Below are 18,607 nucleotides of genomic sequence, written 5' to 3' on the forward strand. Positions count from 1 at the left end.
TAATAATGCAACAAGAGAGATCTTTATTGACTTGTGTTTTCTCTACACCAGGGGTCAGCAACCTGCAGCTCTTTAGCTCCTCTCCAGTGGCTCCCTGTGGATTTATAAAGATGGAAATTAATAATTGTTTTTTTGTTTACATTTTCATTTTTAGTTATCATTGTTGTAGGTCTAATGATCGACGGAGTATTAGGGCCACATTGAGTGAAAAAAAATCTGTGATTTCGAGAATAAAGAAAGTCGTAATATTATGAGAATAAAGTCAGGAGTTTATAAAGTAGTAATTTTTACGTGTTATTTTCTTTTTTTCTCGTAAAGTTATGACTTTATTCTCGCAATATTACGACTTTTTTCTCCTAAAATTATGACTTTATTCTCGTAATATTACGACTTCATTCTGGAAATCTCAGAATTTTTTTCCCTCAATGTGGCCCTAATACGCCGTAGAACATTGTCACTTTGGATCTCACTGCATTAGACTTATATACTATATACTTAGACTATAAATTGTGTTACCTTCATCACAATGCTCAAATGTTTTGCGGCTCCAGACAGATTTTCTTTTTTTTTGTTGCCTAAAATGGCTCTTTTGATAGTAAAGGTTGCTGACTCCTGCTCTTTACTGTATGTCTCCCAACGTGTTTTGTGTGTTTCAGATAACTGGGCTCTGGTCCGTGCCCAGCGGCTTGCCATGGAGCAGAACCTTCCTCTGCACATCTGTTTCTGCCTGCTTGTCCCCAAATCAGAACTGTCCACTCTGAGACATTACAGCTTTATGCTGAAAGGCCTGAAAGAAGTTGCAAAGGTATTGACTTCATCATTTTTGACTGCACAACCACAAATTCCAGTAGCTGTCAGTTATTAGTCTATATTATATACTTGCTTGACAGAAAAATCATACTTTATAATGAATTTATTCCTTAAGTACATCAACCAGATCAAGTAATACCACCAAACACTTGCAGGCTCTACAAAATGCATTGCTTTCTTTTTTTAAGTTAACGCAATTATAAAGTGAACTACAGCTGCAACGATTAATCAATTAGTTGTCAACTATTAATGAATCGGCAACTATTTCGATAATCGGTTTGAAAATTTTTTGAAGAAAAAAATCTCTGATTTCAGCTTCTTAAATGTGAATATTTTCTGGTTTCTTTACTCCTCTATGACAGTTAACTGAATATATTTGAGTTGTGGACAAAACATTTTTAGGAGGACGTCATCTTGGGCTTTAGGAAACACTGATCGACATTTTTCTCCATTTTATAGACCAAACAACTAATCGATTAATCGAAGAAAATAATCGACAGATCAATCGACAATGAAAATAATAGTTTGTTGCAGCCCTAAATTGAACTTTAGTGCTTTTAGGCTGGTTAGAATCTGGATCTGGTAAATTGAGATTTGTCATTTTTAACATTCTATTTAATTTAAATGTATAGCTGAAATGATGATTAGTCATTTATTTGATTGACATTTGACAGGATATTAATCAGTTACGTTTTTAATGTATTAATCGCTAAGGTGAACAAAAACATTCTCATTTGCGCTTCTCAAATGTGACAATTTGCTGATTAATTTTTTTATTATACCAAACAGTTGGTCGGCCAAAACAAGCAATTGTGGCAGGGCTTTTTGGACTATTGCATAAGATTGTAAAGACCAAATGATTAAGGGTTAAGGGAAAAATATTTTTAAAAATCACCAATAATGAAAATAATCAAGATAAGCAGCCATAGTAAAGTGAGTAATAAAGTAATAAAACAAAATCAATCAATAGAAAAGTCCCAGAGGAGGCTCCCTGCATGTTTCCTTATTAAGTATAACTGTAGTTACAGATATCATTATGTGTCGTGGGTGACGGTTGGGGGGCATTTAGAAGGCATTCAAGTAAAATATATTGTACACGTGGCATCCAATTTCTTGTCACTTTTACCCACCTCACCAGCTCTATTAAACTTTGTTTTGTTGCCACCAAACAGGAATGCAAAACCTTAGACATCCAGTTCCATTTGCTGCACGGCTCACCGGGGGACGTTCTCCCCGGCTTCGTGTCCGACCGCGGCCTGGGAGCAGTATTGACAGACTTCTACCCGCTCAGAGAGCCAATGCAGTGGCTGGAGGATGTTAAAAAGGCGCTTCCAAAGGATATTCCTCTCATACAGGTAAAAACATGCACTCAGAGAGGGAGCGTGATTGGAGGCTCTCTATTCTGGTTATTAGCCATTTGACATTTTAGTTCGATATAGCTGATTATTTCCTTGCATTATTTGTTGTCCTCATCATGTTTGTTCACAAAGAAATGGATATGGAAAAACAACGTAATTGATCCCCCTCTCATTTTATGTGTATTGCCTTTTTCTAGGTTGATGCCCACAATGTTGTTCCCTGCTGGGTAGCGTCGCCTAAACAGGAGTACTCCGCCAGGACGATCAGAGGAAAAATCTCAAAGCTTTTGCCAGATTTCCTCACTGACTTTCCTCCGGTAGAGAAACACCCCCACACAGCTACGAGAACCGCCAAAGTAAGTGCTGCTGCAGTTAACGGTGAAGGGCACATTCAGGTTGTTGTGCATGAAAGTTTTTGTAAAGAGAAAAAAGAGGTATGTGTTTTTATGTTGCATTCAAGGACTTTTTAGATAGGTTAAGACAACACAATCATAATTTGTCTTTTCCTTAAAAAAACATTCATTGCTCTGGAAGTGTTTTCAACGATCAGCAGAAGGGAAAGAAAGCTGTCGATGAGCTCATTGACGGGGAGTTTGGAAGTCGGATTGCTGCAATAAAGCACTTCCTTTCAACCTTCAGCTGCTCCTCCTCTCCTCTGCACATTATTTATTGATAAACAGTCCAAAAGTTTGAATTTCCTTCCCAGCACTATACTGTATATGAAAGCAGCAAGGGTGTGTGCTTTTACTGCAGTGCTGTGATTGAAATGCCATTCACTGTTTGAGCCTCCAGTAACTAATGCAAGGTGAAAGACTCACAACTTCACCTCTTTTGAAGTTTGAAGTCTCTACATAACCAGAGTGTATATTTTAGCACATCGCTGTCAGCTGTGACCTCGGCTGATTTCATCCCTCCTTCATCTTGCAGCCAGTAGACTGGAGTGAAACCCTGGCCTCGCTGCAGGTCGACCGATCAGTAGGAGAGACGGAGTGGGCCAAGCCAGGCACTAAGGCAGGGATGGCCATGTTGGAGTCCTTCATCGACATGCGCCTTAAACTGTTTGACACCAAACGCAACGACCCGAACGTCGCCGCCCTCAGTCAGCTGTCCCCCTGGATCCGCTTTGGTCAGTAGTACCATGAAAAAAAAAAAATTGTGGGTGTGAATTTAATGCATGTCTCTGTAAAAGCTCACATTTACTCACCCTTTTCTCACATTTTCTTCCACACTTGTTGTGACTTAAACAACTATTTGCCTATATCTAAGCTTTACTGTCAGTCTAAAATCCTAGAATCAGTGGTTAACTCACATCTCTGCGTCTTTCTAGAGGAAAATAAAGTCCTTCAGCCACCACAATCGAGCTTTAGGCCTGGTCATAGTACAAAAACTGCTACAACTTTCTTCTGCTGTTGTCAATGGTTTAAAATCAAGTTTCCAAATGGTTGACAAGTGTCCCACAAGGATCAACAGGGGTCCTATGTAGTATGGAATTTTTTTTTTCTTGTGATTTCCAGGTCAGAATAAGTATTTTGATTAAATTGATCATACAAGCAGAGTGTTTTTCACGGCATTTGGTGCAGCCAAAATGTTCACTACTGTGTGAGGTAGCGCAGGCCAGAGCGAGCTTGATGTTGTCGAAAGCAAGAAGTAGGCTACTGAACGCTCACTCCTATGCAGAGCTGTCTTTACATCACTACGTCACAGCCTGCAAGACAGCTTTTCTCCAAGTTCAAAATGTTTGATGGTGGAACGTCATCCAACTTTCTACATAGGACTGTGGACAGAGCGGCCACAATGGGTAAATGCAAGTTTTCCGAGGGTTGGCTTGACAATCCCAAACACAAAGCCTGGTTGGTTAACAATTTGAAATGGGAAAAGAACGATGGATGCAAACTTTGTATTAAATCGTTCGACATCTCCACCGTGTGGGAGGCAGCAATTAGAAGCCATATGCAAGGGCTAAAACGCTGTAGTCTTGTCACAGCATCCTCTGCACCCAGAGTCACAAAGTCACAAATATGGTCTGAAAAATGTACAGAGAAGTCTGGGAAAGTCTGGAATTTTGAAATGGAAAATGCGTAGGAACTCTGGATCAATATTCAGACCTCTGTTATTAATTTAAAGCGTGCTCTAAACTCCAAAAACACAAAATCTACACATTTCCCAACAGCTTTGATGTTCCCACTCCGATCCAAATTTTGTTAGATAGAAGATTGTCCTGCAAAACTCTCGTTGAACACTAAAAATTCAAGTTGGATTCTTCTTATACCAGAATATAGCTTGTTTCTTTAAAAAAAGAAACGGAAAAGCCGAGATATTTGACATCCTTAGTTGAGCTCAAAGTGAACGACCATGACACCAGATCACAGGAGAGGTTAGCTTTAAATGTTACTCCTCTTTTTACCATTGCCTCTCTTCATTCTGTCCATCTTCAACCATCTCCTCTTCGTCCTCCCGTCAGGCCACCTGTCAGCTCAGCGTGTGGCGCTGCAGGTTCAGTGCAGTGGGAGATCTAAAGGTGTGACTGTCGCCTCCTTCATCGAGGAGCTGATCGTGCGCCGGGAGCTGACCGACAACTTCTGCTTCTACAACAAGAAATACGACAGCGTGCAGGGTCAGTTTACATTTCTAAATCGATAGCTTGTAGAGTGCGTTTAAAATGATTCAACTCTTGTCTTTGTTTTAAATGTGGTATTTTATTTATATATATATATATATATATATATATATCAGCTAGAATGACAGTATTTTTTATTTTATTTTTTATTTTTAAAGCTAAGCTGGTTCTTTGTTTGCCTGCCAAGAGGATAGTTTATTTTTCTATATATATATATATATATATATGTGTGTGTGTTACTCAGGTGCATACGAGTGGGCTCAGAAGACCTTGAAAGATCACGCTGAAGACAAGAGGCCGTATCTGTACACGCGTGAGCAGCTGGAGAAAGCAAAGACTCATGACAACCTGTGGAACGGTGCTCAGGTACTTTCTTTTTCAAGTGATGTTACATTTACTCGCCAGTGCGTGTTACTGTAAGCTTTGTTTCTTACTGCTGTTTATTTCCTATTATCTCCATTAGTACCAGATGGTCAGTGAGGGGAAGATGCATGGTTTCTTGAGGATGTACTGGGCCAAAAAGATCCTGGAGTGGACTTCTTCACCAGAGGAGGCGCTCTCAATCGCTCTATACCTGAACGATCGCTACGAGTTGGACGGCCAGGACCCCAACGGGTTCGTCGGTGAGGATTAGATTCTCATTTGTGCAAGTTAGACACTGATTCACTGAGTTTACTTTTCTCACGTATTCATGTCCTCCTCACTGTGTGTGTTTCTCCTGCAGGTTGCATGTGGTCTATTTGTGGCATCCACGACCAGGGCTGGGCAGAGAGAGACGTTTTCGGAAAGATCCGCTACATGAACTACAAAGGCTGCCTGAGGAAGTTTAACGTGAACCAGTTTGAGATAAAGTACCGTCCCAAAAAGGCCTGACAGCCTAAAGCTCCTACACTTTTACCTTAGGGTGCATTTGTTCAGCCTTTCTTTCAGAGGATGTTTTGCTGTTTACTTCTTGTATTCTCCAAAACATTCAGTATATTTTTACGAGAGCCGTTTGTTTTACTGAATATTCCAACATTTTGTTTATGCTTATCAAGGCTGGTAGTTTTCTGTACAGTGTTCTGTTGCTTAATTTAACATTATGATCTGTGCTGCCTACTTAGTAAGCATAAAGAGCTATTTACTTTGTTTTATGATACTTTTATATCACCGTTTTTTTTTTTTTACTTTTGACATATTGTATTTCATACAAAACATTGTTTGTTGTTAGAGTTTCAACAACTTTATTCACACATATGCTGTTCTTTTGGAGGAGCTCTGAGGATTTGACGCCTCTTTCTAAAAAGACTCTTTTTTTTTTTTACCATGCCATTTTCTGTTTCCTCATATCATGGTTTCTTTATTCAGTTGTTCTCCAGCTGAATTTATCTGTAAGACCTGAAATACAGGAGATGTTGCCTTTCATAGATTTGTTTAATTATTCTTTACTCAAAAGCATACATCCACCCACAATCACTTTGAACGGATTACATTTAATTAACAATTTAAGTGGCAGTAGGCAGAATATTTTTGGCATCACTGGGCAAAAATGATATTATAACCTTTCAGCATATTGTAATTCAAGTGTTGTTTTCCTTCTTTAGTCAGCTTGGTTCCTAATTGGCTATCGTTCTTTCCCACGTGACTGCGTCATCGGCTGTCCATCGGGGGTTCCTCACACACAATAGGATATCCGATCATTAATATTGAACATGTTTAATATTTGCAATTTGAAATCGGTGTTGTCAGGATGGACTTCTGAGCCGATCGAGGGATGTAAAAACACTCTAACATACCTCACACCACAGGAATATTTGGAAAGATAATCTTTAGAACCATTAAAAAAATCAGGACTTTGCTGACCATTGTTGGGAGGAGGGAATCGGGCCCAAAATCGGCTTGATTCTTGGGTAGTGTGTACCCGGTATTAGTCGACTAGGACTAAAATGACCGTTTAGTCGACTACGCGGAGGCAGCCCTAATAATTAAGTAGAGCCACACACAGAATTATTACATAGCAGCTACCTTGACAGATCAGTGACATTCAAAATAATTGAATCGAGCTGTCAACAAATGATAAAAGAATTGATAGGAGGAACTTCTGTTCTTCAATCCAAAATGAGAACAAAAAAGACATATGTATGGTATTACATGCTCGTATTTGCAGGGACTGGGTTACATCACAATTGCAAATGTGTTTTTTACTCTGCACTAATCTGTAATTAAGCACAGAGACAAAAAAACACTTCTACCGAACCTAATTAACTTGCACCCTGAGTAGTGGATAAAAACAAGCCCCTTCAGGTAACAACGCACTTAACACCGTTTCACAAATTACAATATGAAACCTCCTCTATGCTACGGGCCCCTTTTTTGTTGTGTTAGTTCATTTCAAGGGAAAGAGATATACGTCTCCCAAGGTTGTGCTTTCTTGTGCTAATTTGCTGGATCCAGCTGGTATATTTACAGGGACTAATAATATTACAGTGAGATGTTATACTGTAATTTACTGGTTTAAGGTCATCAGTACTTAAAAGGGTTCTAGGTTTCTATCAAACTGGCTATTTGCCTTCACATGTTAATGATGAAGAATATATAATTTCTTATAAGATTGTGTTTTGTAAACCCATAAAGCAGTATGTAGAATAAAAAGAAAAACATGTTATACATTATATTTTAATTCATGTAGTCTCATACAAGACAAAAAGGAACATTAATAAACTTAAATTGGTTTGGTAGTGGTGTGCTCTCCTAACCAGTCCAACTCATGCTTATAATAGAGTATATAATATCTATATATATAGTATATATAATATCAGTGTGGATATATGAGCTGTACTGTATACGATATGTTCTTCTGCCACAACTGTAAACAGATGTGCAATGTTTTTAGTTAAAGAATTGTCTTATCAAGCGCTGAAAATAATGAGGCCTCTGGAATACCAATATTTCACTTCACCACAGAACATTACATCAAGACCGACTCAGAGAGGATGTTGCTGGTAATCTTCAAGCTCATTTGTTGGGGGGCAACTGGCTCTGCTGCTTTGTTAAATAGAGTGACAGGAAACTACTGGAAGTCACAGCTTAGTAAGAAAATACACTCAACTCTTTTCACGCTGAGCTTTAAGCTGATAGCATGATTATTGCAACTGATATTTGGTTTCTGCTGTGCAGATGAATCTTAAAGGAACACTGTGTAGCATTTCAGGGGATCTATTTGCAGAAATGGAATATATTATTCATAACTATGTTTTCACTATTCATGAATTATTCATTCATTTTCATTGTATCGTCGTGTTGTCGTTAGCTTAGAATGAGCCCTTAATATAGGCAGCGGATCCTCATCACGGAGTCCGCCATGTTGCTCCACCATGTTTCTACATTCACCCAGAACGGACAAACCAAACACTGACTACTGTATGTCTGACTACCGTTGCTCCTAAAGTAGTGTTATTATGGTGAGGATGGCCTCTGAGCGAGGCGAACAGCGTTACCCGATTTTGCGCTCAGTGGCTCACGTTATCGCGGTCTTGGAAAGAGAGGAGTGAGCGGAGGGGTACTCAGTTGGTTGCAATCTGCAACCACGCCACTAAATTGCTGTCAAATCCTACACACCGTCCCTTTAAGATTAGCTACACATCTACTTTTAGCTTAGCTGTGCAGCCTGGAGCTACTTCTGACTCTAAATTCTAAAAGTCTCTGAACTTTGTATCATGCTCACATTATCACTTCAGTAGCATGCTCACAATATCACTTCAGTAGCATGCTCACAATATCACTTCAGTAGCATGCTCACATTATCACTTCAGTAGCATGCTCACATTATCACTTCAGTAGCATGCTCACAATGACAATGCTAACATATCGATGGTTAGCAGGTATAATGTTTACCGTGCTCACCAAATTAGCAAGTTATACCAAATTTCAAAGCAACAGTTGTTGAGACATTTCACTAAAAACACACACAAGCTATGGAGGAGAAGTCAGGGGATAAATTCATCCTCTGGGGACCATGACTGTCTGTACAAAATGTCCTAGCAATTCCTCTAATCGCTGTCAGAATATATCAGTCACGACCAAAGCGGGACATTGTCGTCCTTAGAGCCGCGGCGCTACAGCGTGGATAAAAAACGCTAAATGATATTGGATTATGTGAGCCGTGACTTTCTCCTGCTCTCCTGGGGAGTTTCTCCCTCTTGACTTTGCAGGTGTATGAGTCATTTCAGCAACAGGAGCATCCGACTTATACACACAAGGAGAATGCAATCACAGCAGAACTCCTGCCCCGCGGTTTACCTGTCTTTTGTGAAATGGCTTGTGTATAAATTGGGTGGCGAGCTAATCTCACCCGCTAAGACTACAACAAGGATGAAATGAAAACATTGCAGTGGTGACAGAGTTTAATCAATGTGCTGTTGATGTCCCTTTTCCCTTTTATCTACCAACATTTACAGTCTCCAAATTACTTTTTGCTTACACTGACATTCGCCGCGGTCTTGTAGGTACATTGTTCTGAGAGTACGTGAGCTCATTGCACGCAGGTACCCAGCTGAATAATGTTGTGGCTCAACCTTGACACTCCAATACTGGTCTGTGCAAGCAATTTACAGGAAGGAGGCAGAGAAAATGGTGTTCTTTACATTATCATTCACTGACCAGGGTTCTTTATAAGAAAATGCATTCCTCACAGGGCCGCAGTTGCCAGAGAATCTGTGGTCACGCATTAGTATTCAGGCATTTTTCCTATAATAACTGTCCATACATTCATTCTCCATCGTCCATTGTGTTTCAGGAACACAGGACACGGAGGAGATAGCATGCACTATGTTGAGATTTCTAATTAACCTAACTTTGGACTGTGAGATGACAAACACACACACACACACACACAGTAGTGAGGCCATGCTAAACAATGATTCACTGTGTAATATAATATACTAACCAAAAGTAATACTCACCATTATGAGTTATATGAAAAGGTTGAAGACGGCACCAGCATACCTGGCTGTGTCCATGACATCAGATCACAGGATAGGTTGCCTTTAAAAATTCCTCATACCAACGCTGACACACATTCCTCTGAGAGAATTTAAAGCTTTATTAACTCATATATCAATGTTTTTTGATGTCAGATCTCCAAATAGATCTTGATGTCAATGACATTCCCTGAATAAATGAGGCTTAATAATGTATATATTTAATTTCAGCGCTGGAAGGACTAGATTTTCTCAATGAAATATAGATTCAAAATAAAAGTTTATGCTTAGTTTATTTAATTAAGTGAGTGTAGGCAGGGTGTCATTGTCGCTCCAATCCTGTACATCATATACACTACATGGATAATCTAAAGAAATTAGATTTAGAAATGGCATACCTTTCAATGACTTGGTCACATTTAAGGTAAAATACCATCTATGTGCAAGTCTTTGAATGGCCCAACAATCATAAAGCCATTATCTACAGTATATCTGTGGTGGACATAACATGTGTTTTGCAATGTTAGAAGCCCAAATCTGAGTATCCATCATCCTGTACACCAGTCTAAATTTTTTTGTTTCACTTGAATGATGTGGAACAAGTTGAAAACGGGATTAGTAGTAGTAGTATGAGACATCGCCTGGGAACCATGAATGTCTGTACAAAATGTAATGGCAATCCAGCAAATTCTTGTTGAGGTATTTCAATCTGGGCCAAAGACATCCCTAAAGCCACACAGTGCTAGCATGGCTAAAAATATTGATGTGCTGCTTTAAATTTAGTACCAGATTTGCCGCCAAATTTATACCTTAAGGGGGCATATCATGAAAAACTCACTTTTTCAGTATTTGTGCGCATATATTTGGGTATCTGGAGTGCCAACCCACAAACTGTGAAATAAGACAACCCAGTCAGTTTTTTGTGGGCTGACTAGATCAGAAAACATGTGATTCAACAAGCCATTCAGATTTGGTTCCCCTTCCGTCACATGCAGGCTCATTAGAATATATTACCCACAGCTGGAGAAGTATCTTTGTAAAGGTGCACCATATTTTTCTCGCAGGCCAATCAGAGCAGAGTGGGCTTTTACTGGAAGGGGCCTTTAAGTACGACGGAGTATTAGGGCCACATTGAGAGTAAAAAAAAATTGGAGATTTCGAGAATAAAGTCATAATAATACAAGGAAAAAAAGTCGTAATTTATGAGAATAAAGTCATAATTTTACGAGAAAAAAGTAATGTCCTCCTCCACAAAAGAGGTAAAATCCCCCAGGTCCGTGTGGTTCTTTCTTCGTAATAAACGCAGTTTCTTGCACAATCTTTTCAAGGTCCTGATACTTATGATAATGTGGTGCTGATGTGCCCAAAGATTAAGTATTTCGTCATTTGTGAAACCTAAACTAAAGTATAACTTCACAAGATGCTCCACGTTCCTCATTTTCACACACGCTGCTCTATTTCCCCTCTAAAATAACACGTAAAATTACTACTTTATAACATTGTGACTTTATACTCATAATATTACAAAGTTTTTTCTCGTAAACCTATGACTTTATTCTCGTAATATTATGACTTTATTCTCGAAATCTCAGATTTATTATTTTTTCCTCAATGTGGCCCTAATACTCCGTCGTATTTAAGAAACAGGCGTTGAAACGGAGCGTTTCAGATAGAGGGTGAATACAGGTATATGAGACAGTATGAGAAAAATAATGTGTTTTTTTAACATTAAAGCATATAAACATATTCTAGTAGACACCCAAAATACAAGTATGAACCTGAAAATGAGCATAATATGTCCCCTTTAACCTTCATATGCTTCGCTTCACTGCTTGATGTTGGGTTACTGGTACTGAATTGTCAACCATGGTGCTGATGCAGCCACAGCTCAGCCCCCCCACGCTCAGGTCTCTGTTTAACACAGGTGAAGGACGTAACAGTCTCACTTGTTCTGTCTTTTTTTTTTTTCTCAACGGCTATTCTTATTAGAATGACCTTTCAAGCTCCAGTCAGACTATTAGTGTCAGAGCCCATCCTCACTTAAACCCATCTCATTATGAAACACCTCACATCATCCTCTCTGCAGTGAATCATATCTCCTCCTCCGTGTCCTTCTTGTCTCTGATATGCTTTTGTGCTCCTACATTACCTCCTGTCCTTGCGCTTGTCTCAAACGATCATTTCGGTGTCATAAGGATATTGTATAATAGTGCTGCAGCTATCATCTGCTGCTTTCATAGAGGCGGCCTATAAGTTTAGCGTTGCGTTTAACTGATTCTAAATTAAATTTCTAACTTTCTACTTACATCGTATTGTGAGTCAAAACATGTCAGGCTGATGCATATAAATTACATATTTCCATGTAGTTTGAACAGATAAAAACTAGTGAAGTCAAAAAACTTTGCAATTCACCTCCCCTACGGCTCCTACTGAGCATCACAATGAGTTTTTATTCTTTTCCAATTGTGGGATTTTATGGTTTTCAAAATGTCTTGTGAGGGAAAGTCAAAATGAAACACATCACGTTTCTCCTTTGGGTTGATGTGTGCTTTAATTTCACAGCGCCTCCACACTCTGCTCTTCTTTAAAGTTAAATGATACTGTCTGCTTCTTATTGTCATATCAAAGCGCCACGGGTGATAATAATAACTGCGCTCTTGAATGAATGCCATTACTCGGGGCGATGCTGCGATGCTCTGCCTTTTAAATGAGTCTATTTGTGCAGCCGGTGGGTAAACAGTGTACTGTATTCTGTGATGGTGATGGAAGTTGTGGGTAGATAGCTGTTCATTAGCGTTGGTGTGGCGCACCAATAACACTGTGTCATTACAGCGTGATTTGTCAGCATCCAGCTCATCTTTGCCTGCTTCATGTCGATCAGCATTTCATTTTTTTTCCATATTATTGACCCGGTGACATCATTTTTCCTCTCTACCCCCCTCATAATTATCATCCTCATTAGCTGTTTCCACTGGACTGTGTGTCACCCAACGTTGACAGCTGAGTGGAAAGCTTCTTGTTGCTCTTCTTGGCAGGCGCCATGCACTCGTAAATTTAACCATGATGTTTATACACAGATGTCCTGTAGCTGGTTGCTCTATAGGAGTCTGAACATGAAAACAAGTGTATAAAGACTCATTGTGTACACACATTTGTTTCCAAGTTAAACAAGTAACGAGAACAGTGCATCTTACCAGCAGCAATGATGTTCAAAAGCAGGTCATTTAATCTATTTCAAGGGTAGACGCTGAGAAAAACATACTGTACAAACATGCTTTCATAGAGAATACTGCATCAGGTCCTGTGCATTATTAAAGGAGTTGATAAATATTCACATCGTCCTACAAACAGGTACTGTTTTCAATACAATTTGCAATTAAAGCAATTCATTCAGCACATGAAACAACAATGACACTTTGGAAAGCAATAGAAGCAGGCGATCCTTTAAACCTGGTAGCAACCATTTCTAAAGTGATAATTTTGTTATTTAAAGAAGACCTATTATACTCATTTTCAGGTGGATGCTTGTATTTGTGGTTTCTACTAGAACATGTTTACATGCTTTAATGTTAAAAAAAGGCTTTATTTTTCTCATACTGGCTGTGCTGCAGCACCTCTTTTCACCCTCTGTCCGAAACGCTCTGTTTGACCTCCTGCCCCGCCCGTCCCTATAGCCCAGTCTGCTCTGATTGGTCAACCTGTCTACTCTGTTGTGATTAGTCAACCGAGCCAAACTCTTCGGACATTCCAGCTCCGCTCTAACTAGCTTTGTTTGAAGGCGTGTTAAACTAGCCGATATGCAAATGTGTTACTTGGTGACATCACCACGTTACAGAAAAAAAGGCGGGACTTCAAGCGAGGCGTTTCAGGCAGTTCAGGAGCAGTGTTTCTGTGGGGGAGAGTAACTCCCTTTGGGGTGCACTTTGGGCTTTGTAACTTTGCAGACCTTTTACATGCACAAAGAACTATATACTGTAACACACTGAAGGTAAGGGGAAAAGCACAAAAGCTTAATAGGTTTTCTTTTAGCGTTAAACAAAATGTAGAATTACTAATATTGTACATTGTATAAGTAAGTACACAATACAATTATCAAAGAAATGTTTGTGGAAATATTTGTAAGGCACATGACTAATCAGAGTCGCCACTGGTTATAAAACACCACAGACAAACCGCTACCTTTTGTTTGTTCCCCTGCTTCACTTAATTGACTTTCATTTTCACATCTGACTCATTCCTGGAGATATGTTCTTGCTTTTAAACAGCAGCCATTGTGTGTATTCATTCTTTGCTGTGAAAGCGTGTTAATAGGCAGCAGTAAATAGGCCAGCCTGGAAATGTTATGCTTCACAAAAGCAGTACGCACAATAAATACGTTCGCCCATTAGCCGTACACATTCAGGCCCAGGGAGAACATGCAAACAGAACCTTCTTGCTGTGCTAACTGCTGTACCACCATAACACAAATACTCTTAATAGAAATTTTGAAACAGTCAATGGATATGAATACAATGAATACAAATGCGGTTGCATCATTTATATGATCATTTCATTGTTCATCCGAACATTGACATTGGAAAGGTCAATGTTGCTCCATGTCAGGGGTCTCATTGGTTCTCTCTCTCTTAATGGGATTTGAGCTACTGTAGATATTTCTGCAGTCTGGAGGACTTCCAGATACAGAAGGAGAGTGTGAAGAAATAATAATTGTTTTTTCTTCAGTGTGTCTCTTCAGGCTTAAGCCTTTGGTCACATGGTTCTATCCTTGCGGGGTGACGTCTGTTCATCTTCGTGTGACATCCCCTACCACTATGAGGGTAATATCCTTCCATTTGGGGACCTTTGGAGGTACTTATATGTACGGACGGGTGACAGATTAAAGGAAAAAACAACATAAATTGTCTAATAAGGTGTTGGTAGCTTCTAGAACAGCTTCAATGCTCCTTGACATTGATTCTTCAAGTCTCTTAGCTCTATACTGGAGGGATGAACTACATTCTTCCAAAATTCCAATCGTCACCCAATCGGTGTCTAATGTTCTTGGACTTCCTTTTGGCCCAGACTAAGTACTCCTCATACTATCGGGCGTCTTCTCGCTCAAGGTGCTGCGTTGGGTCATCTGCAAGCTGGAGCTCACCGACCAGCGGTGAGAATAGCAAGTGACGTGACTGAACATTTCTCTGAACTTCGTGGACATGAGGTTGTAGAGGATGGGGTTGATGGCAGAGCTCAGGTAGAAGAAGACTCCGGAAACGACGTGGACGTGCTCAAAGACCTGGAGGTGCTGCCCGGACAAGGGATCGATGTAGCTCCACATCAAGCGGTCCACATGGAAGGGAGCCCAGCAAAGGCCGAACACGACCACCAGCACACCTGGACAGGACCAGACGGACAGTTTAGGTGAATGATATAAAAGGATAACAGGTGGGTTTAAACCCTCATACACACACATACAGTCAATTTAAATTCAGTTTTCGGCTCCTTAACATGACTGAAATGACACCCACACAGCATTTTGGTGACTTGCAGGTTGCGTTTTCTCAGTTTCTGTTCGTGGGACCTGGAGAGTCTTTCCGGTCCAAATCTGGCGTCCACCACAGTCATCATCTTCTCGCTGTGCAGCCGTAAGCCGATGAGCAGGTAAAGAACGCTAATTATCAGCATGGGGAGCATGAAGAAGGCCAGCGTGGAAATCAGGATGATCAGGTTGTACATCCAGGTGGGCTGATTCACGTCTGAGGATGGAAGTGTAAGAAATAGACTTGTCAGTCAGATCATGATGCCAGGTGTACCATGGGTATTATAGCTTCATATACCACTGCAAAACCTCTTAGACCTTTCAAGCTAGAAAAGGTGCTAACATTGCTTTAAAATAGCAAAAATAAAATCGAAAATTAATAAATCTATACGTACGACAGATAGTTGAACGGGGAAACTGTCGTCCAAACCATGGAGGCAGCACCACAATCCCATGCACGCTGGTGTTTGGCACGGCACACAGCATGGACATCACCCACAGTATGAAGATGACCCTCTTGACGTGAGCGCGCGTGGCCATGTGTTTGACTTTGAGGGGGTGCACCACCGCCACGTAGCGCTCTATGCTGAGCGCCGTCACGTTGAGGATGGAGGCGAAGCAGACGGTCTCAAACAGGAAGATTTTGAAGTAGCAACCCCCCTTCCCAAGCAGGAAGGGGTAGTTCTGCCACATGTCGTAGAGCTCCAACGGCATGCCCAGCAGCAGCACCAGCAGGTCAGACGCCGCCAGGCTCAGCAGGTAGTAGTTGGTGGGCGTCTGCATCACCCTGTGGCGCAAAATGACCGTGCAGGTGAGAGAATTGCCCAGTACGCCCACCACGAAGATGGCGAGGTAGGTGACGCAGATGGGGAGGAAGATGGGGGACCTCGGAGGCCCCAGGTGCCCGGCCAGGTACTCCGCCTCGCTCAAGCACAAGACGTTCAGCTCTTGTGCGGTAGCGTTAGCCAACACCCAGGAGATATTCATCCCACACACCACAGCAGCCTCGGGGCAGCCCACATCACTGGAAACTGCGGCGCCATTTGTGAAAAGAGCAGCGAGGGAGCAGTTCATGTTGCTGATTGGCAGGAAGGTTATTAGACTCTAAATCTAATGGAAAGAAGAGAAAAGGTGAACTTTAAAAGGTCGCTCCAACAATTTTACACATGAAGTTACAAACTAGGCGTGTAGAGTATTAAAGATGTGGGCATTTACCAGGCAGAGACAGATGCTAGCCAATTGCATCATGGGAATTGTAGGATCCAGCTGTTTTGGAGCTTGGCCCAAACTAGTGACTGAAAGTCAGAATATTTCGCCTGCTCTACTGCTTCGATATAGATCATTATTTTTTCTTTTATGTGTCTTGTGAGTCCCTCAACTTTATGGAAGTGCAACACTAAATTACTGGAATACCCCTTTAAGCTTTGAGTACAGATACATAATAGCTACTCAGAGATACTCAGTAATAGGGCAATATGATTTCTTTTTCCTTCCAACACTAAAGAATTTCTTAATTGCAACAGTATTTGGGTCAGAAAACGTACTATAAAACTGTTGCCAGCATATTTATACCAAGAAGTCTCCTGAGGGCATAACATACCAAAGTGATATGCTAATTGCACTGTACTGTTGGATGCGTACTGTACTGTTGTTACCAAGCAGCTGTACCTCAGCCCTCGTCTGTAGCAGAGAAACTACCTTCATAAGTGGAAGCGAAATTCAGACAAAAAGCAGTCTAATCAATTTAATGAATAAATGGAATTAATTATCACCAGCAGCAATAATTAGTTACAGGTGCATAGGTTAAACATTTGAACTAATAGGTATCACCATGAAACTTCCCCAGTTGATTATTTACATCAAGGCAATTGTTTTTTGTATTACAAGTTTTCTGAAAATGTCATGTTTAAATATGCAAATTAGGAATTATCTAATTAAATATATGCTAATTTGCATACATTTCCAGATCATAAATCTGAATATTGGATAAAGCCAGGTTAGAAATCATTGTTTCATTTTGTTGACATATTAGAGTCAAAGGTTTTTACAGAGGGGTATAATTTTTTTTTTTATCACTCCATAAATCAGAAAATACTTTCAACAGCCATAAAAATGAATAAAATAAAATGAGAAAAAATAAATAAAATGTAATATAAATCAGGCTATAAATAATATATGAACAAACCCCTCTCTTAAAACCTTCAAAATATAGATAGGAATGAAACTGGAAAGTTGGTGTGCTACTGAAGTGGGAAAAAAAACCTAATTTCATACATTTTGCAGGTGAATTGGGTTAAAAAAAAACAACAACAACTAATAGATATCACCATGAAACTTCCCCAGTTGATTATTTACATTAAGACAATTTGTTTTTGTATTACAAATTTTCTGAAATTGCATGTTTAGATATGTAAATGAGACATTATCTAATGCTACTTTTGGTGAATTTAGGAAAAATCTACAGACGTAAAATAGACAAAGTAGTAAAATAAACACATAAAAGTGTATTTTGGATGTTTTCTTTCCTCTAGTCTGAAAGAAGACATGCTATGGAAGCAAAATAGCTCAAAATCTCTAAATGTATCATGTGCATGTAAAACTATGTTCTCGCCTAAAGATGTTTCACACAACTTGTCGTGTTCTCATAGCCGTAGACATGTAATTATGCTGTGAAAAGAAATAAGCTTTCTATTATTTTATAAATATCTTTTGTTTGCTCTCTTGTCCTCCCACAAGATTAACAATGCTGTCACTCACTAATATTCAGCTGGATATACAGACTCCAGAGAGGCTTTTTTGTTTGGATTCCCACACTGTATTTGTTTATCCATTCAACATACATAGTCATTAAGATCACTTCATGTCATGAACTAAAAAAAAGAACTCACCTGCAGTTTGTGGACTCCTGGAGGACTTGAGATGAACATGATTTGAAGAAATGTGAGAAGATGTGTGATCATCATATTTCTCTGCATCCTGGAGTTTTTTCTGGCACTTTATCTTGACTGCTTTGGTGCTTCAGTGCGTCACAGCTGCCTCGACTTCCCGTATTTGAGCTCTGGCGTTCACCCCACCTCTTTCCCTCTCTCTCTTTCTCTCTCTTCATCACCAGATCATATTGTTTACAGCCTCCACCATTAACCGCCTTCTTCATCTCTCTCTCTCTCTCCTCATATCCAACTTCCTTAAGCTTTTTTTCCTCTCTCACTCTTTCACACAGACACACACACACACACACACACACTTTTATTATCTTTATATATGAACCTACATAGACTCTATATATTGTCATTCTCCATTCTATTACTTTTCCCATTGAGAGACGATGTATTGCAGCAATGTGAAA

The 18,607-nt window shown here is 39.9% G+C and overlaps 2 protein-coding genes across 5 annotated transcripts in view; one reads left to right on the plus strand and one right to left on the minus strand.

Moving 5' to 3' along the window:
• cpdp (CPD photolyase) overlaps nucleotides 1-6,189 on the plus strand; it is a 7,248-nt gene extending 1,059 nt beyond the window's left edge. For 2 of the 4 annotated variants that reach the window (XM_074650673.1, XM_074650672.1), the window contains exons 3-10: nucleotides 657-805; nucleotides 1,983-2,165; nucleotides 2,366-2,524; nucleotides 3,096-3,294; nucleotides 4,630-4,782; nucleotides 5,030-5,151; nucleotides 5,249-5,408; nucleotides 5,510-5,812. In XM_074650673.1, coding sequence (XP_074506774.1) covers nucleotides 657-805; nucleotides 1,983-2,165; nucleotides 2,366-2,524; nucleotides 3,096-3,294; nucleotides 4,630-4,782; nucleotides 5,030-5,151; nucleotides 5,249-5,408; nucleotides 5,510-5,658 — 1,274 coding nt within the window. In that variant the 3' untranslated portion in view covers nucleotides 5,659-5,812. Of the gene's footprint in view, nucleotides 1-656; nucleotides 806-1,982; nucleotides 2,166-2,365; nucleotides 2,525-3,095; nucleotides 3,295-4,629; nucleotides 4,783-5,029; nucleotides 5,152-5,248; nucleotides 5,409-5,509 lie in introns of all 4 variants that reach the window. The other 2 variants (XM_074650671.1, XM_074650670.1) reach the window with 1 other exon arrangement.
• Nucleotides 6,190-14,436: 8,247 nt separating this feature from the next.
• Nucleotides 14,437-18,287, minus strand: LOC141776847 (neuromedin-U receptor 1-like). Its single transcript, XM_074650674.1, has 4 exons — nucleotides 18,150-18,287; nucleotides 15,657-16,371; nucleotides 15,251-15,478; nucleotides 14,437-15,116 (listed from the first exon to the last, which is right to left on the minus strand). Exons 2-4 carry the CDS (start codon nucleotides 16,333-16,335, stop codon nucleotides 14,806-14,808), a joined length of 1,218 nt encoding a protein of 405 aa, XP_074506775.1. The 5' UTR covers nucleotides 16,336-16,371; nucleotides 18,150-18,287; the 3' UTR covers nucleotides 14,437-14,805.
• Nucleotides 18,288-18,607: the final 320 nt, after the last annotated feature.

This window comes from Sebastes fasciatus, chromosome 11 (genome assembly GCF_043250625.1).
Source record: "Sebastes fasciatus isolate fSebFas1 chromosome 11, fSebFas1.pri, whole genome shotgun sequence".
NCBI lineage: Eukaryota > Metazoa > Chordata > Actinopteri > Perciformes > Sebastidae > Sebastes > Sebastes fasciatus.

Bases quoted from the DNA above. Each gene is read 5' to 3' on its own strand.
- LOC141776847 (XM_074650674.1), bottom strand. From the start codon at position 16,335: ATGAACTGCTCCCTCGCTGCTCTTTTCACAAATGGCGCCGCAGTTTCC. The intron at 15,479-15,656 runs GTACGTATAGAT...TTCCATCCTCAG, and splicing joins TCCCCGTTCAACTATCTGTC to ACGTGAATCAGCCCACCTGG. The intron at 15,117-15,250 runs GTGGGTGTCATT...GGTCCTGTCCAG, and splicing joins GCAAGTCACCAAAATGCTGT to GTGTGCTGGTGGTCGTGTTC.